Below are 11,282 nucleotides of genomic sequence, written 5' to 3' on the forward strand. Positions count from 1 at the left end.
TCAACCAGTGTTATCATGCCTTGTTGAAACGTAGATTTCGATCAATCAGAGCTGAGCCGCATGCATAGATGTGATTTATCAATGCTTTCTCTAGCACGGTCGACAGCATATTAAACCTTATTAACCGGGAATGTACCGTAACCAATTACCCGAAAATGGCTACATGGGAACCTGTTTCTTCTCAAATTAATCATTTTACTAGAGGATGGTGCGACAGACGGTCACATTCAAGCAGCAGCTTTAGCCCGGGGTATTTGCCCTCTTCCCCCCCCCCCCCTCAAATCCGGGCCTACGCTTGAGAATGTTTTCACGACAAGATGAGAAAAAAATGACAAAAAACCTATATCTTGAATCATTGAATCTAATTATTTAAATTGAAGTTGCACTTACGAAAACATTACTTTAAATTGCCGCTTTTCAATCACTACGTACCAAACCCTTGCTCTTCCAAAGAATTTACTGGTTACCAACAAGTTACCTGATGAAGTCTTCATATAATTCGAAATTTTGCATCACTTCTAGTTGTCCCCAAGAAGCATTATCAGTGAAGCATTGTTCCGAATCTGCTAGAGGGCAGCAGTAAACACAAAGCCTTGACTGTAACAATTATCTCTATTTTTGTTCCACATAAGGGTAAAACACATCCGAAATAGATACCATCCATTCATTGGCAGATACTTGCTCAACGATAAAATAGAATCAATATTAGCTTATCTCTGCGTGCTGTGTGTCTACGTCCTCACCCCACGCTATTGGGCATTCCCTTTTGAGTAATAAACAACAAGGCAAAAAATGTAATAATTCAAATGAAAATATAAATACCCCACCCGAAAGTATAAGCTCAACGAGACACACGGGCGACTACATGCGCAATATGAACGATAATTGCGAAGGACACGCTGATCTTTGAAAAAGATTAACAGAACGCTTTTTTTCCTACCGCCCTCATGCTAATCATTCTCGTAAACAAACGAAGTGTAGCTTGATTGTGAGTAAACTGATGTACCTACTGGGAAATTTCGGAAACCTAACACTGAAGTAGACAGCTTGAAGGCTAAAAATATAATATTTTAGGCATGATTGCCACCTTCTAACTCAAATGTTACGGCACCTTTCCTTGCTTCGCAGCTACCGTTTGCTTCTTAGACCGTAGTGATCTGGCATGGCTTTTCCTATGCGTCAGAAGATTACCCGCGGTGGTGAAGCACTTGGAACATTGCTCACATTTATACGGACGCTCTCCGGTATGTTTGCGAACGTGTTTCTTCAAACTAGAACTAAATGAAAAATACAATAGTACGTTTACCGGAGGAATATGCATAATTCGTTAAATTTTACCTTGTGACAAACGCCATATCGCAGTATGTACATGAATGCCGTCGATCGTCATTGTGACTGCGTATGTGGGTCTGCAGCGAATGGCGATATTTGAAGTCTTTGCCACAGATTTCGCATTTGAAATTCAGCTCGTTGGAATGGATAACCTAGAGAATTAGTTTTCTGTTATATTTTATTTTGCTTATAACAAAAACACCTTGAGTACCTTATGCATCTTCAGGGCAGTGGGGTCGCCAAAACTTTTATCACACTGGGTACACTTGTGTGGTTTGTTTCCGGTGTGAATATTGAGGTGGCAGGTCAAATTACCTCGCTGTGAGAAAGCCTTATTGCAGTACTGACACACATGATTTTTAGTGCCTAAATGAACATGCATGTGCTGCTTAAGATTGAGCTGCAAAACTCCACAAATAGGACATTCTTTTTTGGTAGTTCTTTTGACACTTTTCTTTTCTTCGGATTGACTGTCCGACTGTTTTTTGAGTTTTGGTTTCTTATATATCTTCTGACCGTTATCTTTTTTACTATCTGTATTGTGAAGACTAGTCTCTTCATCTTCTACCGTAGAAAAAATTGCATGATTTTCATCTCCACCGGAAGTTATCTTATCGTTACCATCGTTACTATTCGCATCCGTCACCTCGACTATAAAAGTATCCTCCTTAGTTCCTGATTCAGTTTTTGATTGATCAACTATTTCAAATATTATAGAATCATTGCTATTGTTTTTGGCCTGTACTACTAATGTGTCCGATTTCAGCTCCGTCTCTGCACAGGGTATTATCACTTCGATTAGCTCATCAGCAATCATTTGCTGATCTTCCTGAGTTGTGCGTTTATTAGCCACACTCTTTGCCAGCTCGAAATGGTGTGCAAAAATTTCCCGCACACGAGCTTCCGTTTTTTTGCATTGCTGAACAAACTGATAGCAAATGATCAGCTTTGATTTGCAAACCTCGCAAATTGTCATGGGAACTCCCTCGACCGGTTCAATCTGGGGAAACATACAGAATGAAGAGTGTTACTATAATCATATTATTTTTTTTTTTAATTAACTGGTTTACAAGGTAAACATTTATATCACTGGTACTGAAGAGGTTAAACAAAAATCAAAACAAACCTACCTGAATGGAAGTGCATTCGCGCAGCATTCGTACCAAATCCAATTGACCGCTTTTATATATTGATGACATGCTGCCATCATCCGTGAGGCACAGCCGGCAGAGTTCGGAATCTTCTGCGTTTGTCACTTCATACATCTCAGCAACTACTGTAGAGAAAATTCGGTTTATTCAAGACGCGTAAACATTGAATTCAATTCGTGTTAACGTTTCGTTTCAGTCACACCCGACCCGTTCAAAACAATATGACGTTTCCATTGGACGTTATTCACAAAATACATTCTTCCAATCTGAGGGGTGCAACAACGAACAGATTACTAGCGCAGAAACAAGGCAACTTCATGGTGTAATAAATATTTGTTTCTAAAATATTGATTCGCATTTTAATCTTTCTGCAAATTGAATATATATTTGTAACAGTTTCATACGTGCTAAGGTTTTATCGTCGATTGTTTCGAAATTACCATGTTGCCAAAATACTTAGAAACTAAGACCCAAATAAAAATGGGCGTGGAAATGCTTAATTGTTATTGATATTTTCATGTGTTAGGAATATTTTCGTTGTATTTCACCAGAAAATACGCTTTTGATACTACTTTAGTTTATTCTCCAATTTTGCATTTGATTAGTTTTGGAAAACGGCAATGGAATTTTTCTAGAATTATTCAAAATATCAATAACGAATTTATGAACAAAGATCAAATTCGATGTACCAGTCGTGCAAAATACCTTGGTTATATAATAAACTCCAGCTACTGCCAAAAACTCATGCATTGCCGTATTATGAACTTTTTAAATAAATTTACTTTATATTTTGTATTCATAATGTGTATAGTTTTTAATCGAAATGGTTAATACATCTTGCAGTTAAAATTTCATTAACATGTTGGGTCAAGTTTGTAAATCTTCAAGTCACTGGACTTGTTGAATAGAGCATATATTGTTGCCTTTTTTCGTTCACTGCGATACGTGTTATTTTACATTTTGAAGAACAATTATCCATATGATAAAAAATGAGACAATGCGGAACACATTTAGCCAATTTGTTGTACATTTCAGCTAAACCAAGACTTGCTTGAAAACCTGATTTCGCAGAGAGGATGTTAAGATGATAGACTAGCACTCATTTTTTTATCAGATATAAATCATTATTTTAAGTAAAAATCCAGGAATAATCCAGTGAAATTTGGATACTGTAGATAAAGATAAGCAATGCAGAAGTCGTGATGAATTTTTAACAGCAAACCTGTTTCTCAAGGCTGATGTTATTCCCAAATTCTTCAATGACGAAGATGATGTAAATCAACACGATTTCCCAGAATAAGCAACCTTGAATATTAGCAATAGTAGTCATCAGCACACAAAATCAGTTTCAGTTACAACTGACATTCGCAACCAGGAGCAAGGAAAATTCGTTTACATTTTGGGATGGGTTGCTTTTAAACTGAGAAACTCACAGACCGATCTTGGCGATAAGACTGCAAATGTGAATACAATTTTAAACCAAGCACTACTAGCGTCATTCATGGGTAATTTGTCTTACGGTGGACTAACTGTTCCATCAATAGAGTTCCAATTGATAAAGAAAGCAATGGAAAACATTTTCTTTCAGAATCACGGAGCATCAGGCTTTGGTTTTATAACAAATAAGAAAAATTAAAATTTGGTTTTATAACAAAACTAAAACCGCTGTGAAACATGTTCTACAACCATACCCATGCTTCGACCGGGTTGTAGTAAAATATATGTCAAAATACATACTCTTGTGGGGATGCGGATTCGGTACTGTAATTTGATAGGAAAAGGTTCTCTGAAATCATCAATCGATGTACAAACTTCTACACGCAAAAAACCTAAGATATCGTGCCAAACAAACAGATTTGTTGATTAACAGTCTTTGAAGCTGCTCTTCAATGGATTTAGGATTAACAACAGGTTAAAAACCTGCGATGCAACAGAATTGTTTGTTGGGTGACATATCTGCAAAATGACAGCTGGCTGGCCGGTGGGAAATATAACCCTGATTCACGTGGATGCCACATGAAAAGATATGGTTTTGGCACAAAAAAATGTTACCACATATATATTTTTTCTTGAACCGCAATTTTATACCTACAACTTTTCCTAAAACAATATTTTAATCAAACCAACCATTTTTCTGATACAGAATATGTTGTTAATCAGTCACATTTTTGAAGAACTGATTTCATGAAATGTCTTCTTCATCAAAAAAGAACAACTGTTCTGGCGAAATCAGATTTGATAAGATAAAAAATCTAATCTATTTTCTATAGAGTGATTCTATTATGTCCCATCTCACAGAGACCAGTTTCAAAATTTAGAGATGGAAAATAATGACTAAAACGGCCATCGATAGTTATCGATAATTTCCCAATACCATCGATTAGTTTGACAGCTGGAAGCAGATGAAGAAAAACAACAAAATGTTGCTTCCGTTGTGGACAGGAACATTATTTAAAAGTTCATTTGCACACATAATTCGCACTTATGCGAAATCTCGTCGTTGTCCGTTAGGGTTGCCACCTGATAGGGACATCTAGCCCGGAGATTTCCGAAGTATCGGGAAGGGAGGGGGTATATGGTGCATTGACATGCTTGTTGTGATTTATTCCCACCACATGATCTACACTATTTATTTACTTCATTTATTTTGGCAATTCTTAACAGCCGATAGAATTCGGTGATTTTGGTGACAATGTCAGTAGAATATTTCAATGAAATTGGGTTGTTTAGCTATTCACGGATTCCTGATTTTTATACAACAGCTAAAAGAGTGTAATTTTCTGAGCAAAACGTGTTTTTAAAAAAATGTTATAGGGTAATCGCTCCATTATTCATCTCAACAGGTTGGTGCACCTATATTCATCTTATTTTTCTCATTTGTACAATTTACCGTCAAATTTCTACAAATTTTTGAAAGTAAATCTATTAACTTCTCGATTCGCTCAACTGGCTGAAAGTTTTACGTTGAAAATATGGTAAAATTTGACGATAAATTGATCAAAAAGGCATGATGAAATCAATATAGGTACTGAGATGAATATAGGAGCGGTTACCCTATCATTGTCCTACGATTTTTAAATGAATAATTGAAATCGTTCTAAATCGCTACAATGACAGTTGGTATATGAGCGAACTGTCATTGTAGCGATTTTGAGCAGATTTCGAGAACTTTTATTTTGTGATTTAAAAATTGAATGACAACGATAGAAAATTTTTGAAAATCACGTTTTACTTAGATGCGTAGTTTTGCTTAGAAATACAGCTCTTTCAGATAATATTAAAAACTGATATAGCTAAACAACCCAATTAGTAAATGATGAAGATTCGCCGTAAACTCGACAGCGTTGAAATCTCCTTTGGAGAAATAAATTAGAACGATTTTAATTATTCATTTTAAAATCGTAGGAAAATGATAGGGTAACCGCTCCTATATTCATCTCAGTACCTATATTGATTTCATCATGCCTTTTTGATCAATTTATCGTCAAATTTTACCATATTTTCAACGTAAAACTTTAAGCCAGTTGAGCGAATCGAGAAGTTAATAGATTTACTTTAAAAAAATTGTGGAAATTTGACGGTAAATTGGACAAATGAGAAAAATAAGATGAATATAGGTGCACCAACCTGTTGAGATGAATAATGGAGCGATTACCCTATAACATTTTTTAAAAAACACGTTTTGCTCAGAAAATTACACTCTTTTAGCTTTTGTACAAATGAGAAAAATAAGATGAATATAGGTGCACCAACCTGTTGAGATGAATAATGGAGCGATTACCCTATAACATTTTTTTAAAAACACGTTTCGCTCAGAAAATTACACTCTTTTAGCTGTTGTATAAAAATCAGGAATCCGTGAATAGCTAAACAACCCAATTTCATTGAAATATTCTACTGACATTGTCACCAAAATCACCGAATTCTATCGGCTGTTAAGAATTGCCAAAATAAATGAAGTAAATAAATAGTGTAGATCATGTGGTGGAAATAAATCACAACAAGCATGTCAATGCACCATATACCCCCTCCCTTCCCGATACTTCGAAAATCTCCGGGCTAGATGTCCCTATCAGGTGGCAACCCTACAACGCAGTTATTTTGCAGCGTCAGTTTAACGTCGTTTACATACTTGATTTTGATTCCTACCGGACTTATGAACATGGATAAAACTACGGAGACCACAATCAAGGAGATAAATGCAGCAACAGAGTACATACTGCTCAAAAACTCACCAGAAAAATTGTGTACAGCTAGCATCCAAGTAGCTACAAAATACGCTGGAACATCAGTGCAGAGATAAAAAATTAAGGTTGCAGCTTGAAGTAAAAATATCGTGCTCGAAATGCATTTCGTTTACAACGAACCTCAGACTGTTTTAATCATGTGTATTGCGTATAAAAAAAAAAAAAAAACAAGAATATTTACAAGTATTTTTATATGTATTGATTGCTTAGTGACCTTCAAAAAGAATTAGTTTAGTGAGCTTTTGGCGATTTGATGGTTTGAATGGAATTGTCTGCTTCGAATAATCTGCTGTTCTTGTGTGGAGATAGTTCGTCGATACCAGTTGATGTATTTGGAGCTGATGTTCGTTGTTACAAGGAAAAAGAATATCTAGATTGGCAGCGTTCCGCGCAATAGCATTGCTGACCATGTTGTTGAAATGCAATCCCACATCTACGTTGTTGTTGGTTCCAATAAGGGTCTGTAAAATGAATATTATGATGCTTCAATGTTTACCTCTAAGTATTTATTCTAAATCTGTTTCTCACTCTAAACTCAAATTCCGCTGCCAGATCTGCACAAGTGTATCAGCATTGGTTATAAACTCAATACATTGCTCACAGAAAACCTTGCGGGCTATTTTTTTGCTAAGTAGCTCAATGTTTCTTTTAATAGCGAACGCAGTGATATCGTCAGTGTGGAATAGGTCCAGTTCATTCTGGATTTTTGGGTAGGCTATTTGTTGAATGGACTGATTCAAATTAGTGTCAGATATTTCGGGGGTGTAACAACAATGTAGAAGTGGCGTGATATCAAAATCTGTACAATTTCCATACGACGAGCCACAACTGTCGATTTGATTCAGTATTCTTTTATAACTTGCTCGAAATTGGCCAGCATTTGGATTATTGTTGGAACCGCTTTTTGATCTGATTGCTCCGAAGAACATTTCCAGAAGGTCTTGACTAAAGCGGTACGTGTATAGCGATGGAATCGTGTTGTTAATTTGACAGTAATCCGCGTAGACACATCGGAATGTTTCAAATGCCACCAGAAAACCAAGAAAACCGGTCTTATAGATAGAATTCAAAATCGGTGTGCCATCCAGCAGCTTCAGATTTCTGATGTTATTTTCCGCAAACGCAAATGCTTCTCGTAGATCATCAATATTTTCTTCACTAATTGGCTTTTTGAAATTCTGATCTGTATCACTCATGCTATTTAAAACATCGAACATATTATTGAACAATTGCACGAATTCTGCAGTATGCACATAATCCACAAAATCTGACTCACGAGAACTTAAAAAGTTCAAAGCTGACGCGACGCTACCACTTATGGTTTGGTCAGCCAAAATAACTTTCATTTTACTGTTTTCGAAATGAATATGCTTGTTAGTTAAGTTTTTAGTTAATTTCAATTTCCGTTCATTTTGATACTTATTCAACTTCTCTAAATATTCCCATTTTACGAGTCCGCCGCTTGAAATCAGTGTTCGTTGAGAATGCAAAGTGTTTCACCATGCCATCAAATCTTTGAATATGCTTATTCCATGACACTTGTTGACGAATAGCCATTTCATCCATCAATAAGCACCCAAGTAGTTCCTTGCCTTGTTCTAGCATTTCTTGTGCTTTAACTTTCAGAGCATTGAGTGCTTGACCACTTATACCTGGTTCTCCATCCACATTAACATACCATCGAGAAATTGTGCGAGTGTGGGGAAGAGTATTACTAAAAACCTTCCGAACGTAGTTATAAGCCCTTGGTGAGTAAAAGTGAAGTGTAGTCGCAAATTTCCGTAGTGAATCGCTGTAAGGATCTCCTCTCTTTCTGGATTTTAATTCCATGAATATATCATTTTTTGATAAATATTCCTAGATTATATGAGTACAGATAAATGAGCAAATATATACGCTCCTCTAATTAAATGTAAACTTTATTAGTAAAAAAATGCATTATACTACAACTAACTAAGACTAATTTTGAAGTTACAACTTATTTTAAAGATAAAATTCACCTGCAATGGATTGTTTTCAATATCTTCAACTAGCTGCCTCGCTTGAAGATTTTCCAACAATTGCTCCATACTTTCCACTTTATCATTCAACCTTTTGTTCTGAGCCCGCAATAGCTTCATTGTGTGCTGGGTTCGTGCAAATTGTAATTTAATTTTCGGAACTGCTTTTAACAGTTGGTCGCCCGTCGTGTTTAGTGTGATGTCCCCTATATACCGCACAGTTCCAGAATGTTTCAATGGCTCTTTTTGATTGTGACTGTTCTGAACTTTTTCGTGAGGCTGCTGTGCTACAGCTGGTAGCTCGTTAAGTACAGCCGATGCAGTCGGTGTGGTCGAATCAGTTGGGTTACTGTTATTGAAATTAAACCATTAAACCATAGGGTCATAAACAAGATATTCACAATTCGTACCAGTCCTTCAAAACATTATTTCAGAACAACGTTGGAACTGCCGTATTCGTGAGCGTTCTCCGGGTTCCCAAATTTTTAAATGACTCCGCAGTGAAATGAAAAGAACACACCCGGGCAGTTTCGAAGTTGATTCATTGTTCCATCATATCATTTTCAGCCTCCACTATTGACTTGATCCACTCCAAACGTCGGTTATGTATTTTTGGGAAACGGTGTTTTGAAAAGTTCGGTTTCGAAATATTATGTAAGTCGTTTTTGCACGACGGTACTATGCACTTCATTTTCCACAAACTTTGTGCGATACACTACTTCATACGTTCAATCACAAGGATAACGAGCACAGCAAAACAAAATGCAATGCAAATTTTGACAGCTGAGCTTACTGAGATGTTGACTACGCGAGCCACCGACTCATGCCATAGGGTTGGTTTATAATGGTATTATAACAAAATTTCTCTGCAGCAGCTTGCAGGAAGCACACGGGGTGCGTAAACTTTGATCGCCGATTACTCGAAATAATGTTTTTGGTGCTTGGTTCGGTCTGGTCGCACGCCGACCAACTGTTCTAAGAAATGTAATGAAATAGTTGATTCGGTTACCCCTCGTACATTCGCATTACAGAAAAAAAAACATCGAATAGAAGTAAAACACCTAAGGAGAGACAATTGGGTATAGATTTGCATCCACTTTGGGAACCACTCGCTGATTGGTTGAAATTGAAAACCCCGAGTGCGTTAAAATTTATCATCAGGCTTGCTGGCAGTGTTGCTGAACAACATGTTTCTTTGTTTTGATTTATGTTTTTTTATGATGTTACCTGTTATAATCTAGAATATTTTCAAATGAACATTCAAAATAAAGTACAAACCGTACAAATACGGGTGAAGTGAGAGATCCGACTTGGATAATCACTTATATCAATTACCAAAAGATCTAAAAGTGCGCAAGGAGTTAATACGGTTTTGCGTGAAGCATAAGAACAGCATACCGCTGCTCAATATCGGAAGTAAATAGTGTAGTGTAAGCTTATTTTTACTTTTGAATCCGGTCTGGGTAAAGTTTGGAACATACCTGTTCAGGCATATTGCTTGTGCGGAGAGTACAATTCATATGAGTCAATGAATGAATCATAATCTTTGATGGATAACACGTTTGATTTTGGGGATATTAAATATGCAGATTCTCCGGTAACCCTCAGATGGTAAATCAATCGCCTGCAGGAGGAATTGTGCATAATGCTGATGAAAGCATTAAAACATTCAAGTATTTTCCTAATGAATGGCATCACTTACGAAAAATACAACAGGGATTATCGAGGTGGGTGATGAAGAAGAGTAAGAAGCCAGATGTCTCTCCTTAGTAAAACACAAGCAGCACGATCGAGCGAACAGGTAAGGACTCTTCACTCACACGCTCTGTTATGTACCTGTCAACAGAAGCACATATAATTTTAATCGCATCCAGTTTTGGAAGCAGCGTTGCCAGGTCATTTTTTCAAAAAATCTGGAAAAGGCAAAAAAAATTCTGGAAAAAAAACCTGGAAGTCATTTCGTGGGGTGAAAGGTAAATTCTTCGGATTAAAGTCTTGGGGTACGTAAAATTTGAGGTGACAAAATTGCTAAATTTCGCGCCAAATTTGAAGTGATGACCTTTTTGCGGAACAGAGAAAATAAAATCTGGATCATTCATGAAAAATCTGGATAATTGGACATCAAATCTGTCTACCTGGATACATGTTCAAAAATCTGGATAATCCAGCTAATTCTGGATACCTGGCAATGCTGGTTGGAAGAATGGCTCAAGCAGAGATGCCAGATATACAGACAAATCTGTATTATACAGACTTTCTGTGTTGCGATTAGTCAGCCTATACATCAGAGAGACGCCGAGACACTCACCGTTAAGGCAGCTGTCAACATCAAAACGGGCGATCTGTATAATTTTGCATTGCCGTTACCCGTTTTGATGTTGACAGTTGCCTTAACGGTGAGTGCCTTGTCATTTCTCTAATGTATAGGTTCGCTAGTTGCGATACAGAGACGCATAAGCCTACAGATTTTATACAGACATTTAGTATAATACAGATATTACACAGATATCTGATATTCTACATAATGGTTTTACCAGTATACACAAAAAAGC

The 11,282-nt window shown here is 36.7% G+C and overlaps 1 protein-coding gene across 1 annotated transcript; it reads right to left on the bottom strand.

Moving 5' to 3' along the window:
- Nucleotides 1-1,012: 1,012 nt before the first annotated feature.
- LOC129723012 (zinc finger protein 879-like) lies at nucleotides 1,013-2,697 on the bottom strand. Its single transcript, XM_055676932.1, has 5 exons — nucleotides 2,463-2,697; nucleotides 1,544-2,332; nucleotides 1,339-1,484; nucleotides 1,112-1,277; nucleotides 1,013-1,054 (listed from the first exon to the last, which is right to left on the bottom strand). The coding sequence occupies exons 1-5, from the start codon at nucleotides 2,595-2,597 to the stop codon at nucleotides 1,028-1,030; spliced, it is 1,263 nt and encodes a 420-aa protein (XP_055532907.1). The 5' UTR covers nucleotides 2,598-2,697; the 3' UTR covers nucleotides 1,013-1,027.
- Between the last annotated feature and the right edge of the window lie 8,585 nt (nucleotides 2,698-11,282).

Source organism: Wyeomyia smithii, chromosome 2 (genome assembly GCF_029784165.1).
Source record: "Wyeomyia smithii strain HCP4-BCI-WySm-NY-G18 chromosome 2, ASM2978416v1, whole genome shotgun sequence".
Lineage (NCBI taxonomy): Eukaryota > Metazoa > Arthropoda > Insecta > Diptera > Culicidae > Wyeomyia > Wyeomyia smithii.

Bases quoted from the DNA above. Each gene is read 5' to 3' on its own strand.
- LOC129723012 (XM_055676932.1), bottom strand. From the start codon at position 2,597: ATGTATGAAGTGACAAACGCAGAAGATTCCGAACTCTGCCGGCTGTGC. The intron at 1,485-1,543 runs GTACTCAAGGTG...CTAATTCTCTAG, and splicing joins CTGCCCTGAAGATGCATAAG to GTTATCCATTCCAACGAGCT. The intron at 1,055-1,111 runs GTGCCGTAACAT...TTATATTTTTAG, and splicing joins TAGCTGCGAAGCAAGGAAAG to CCTTCAAGCTGTCTACTTCA.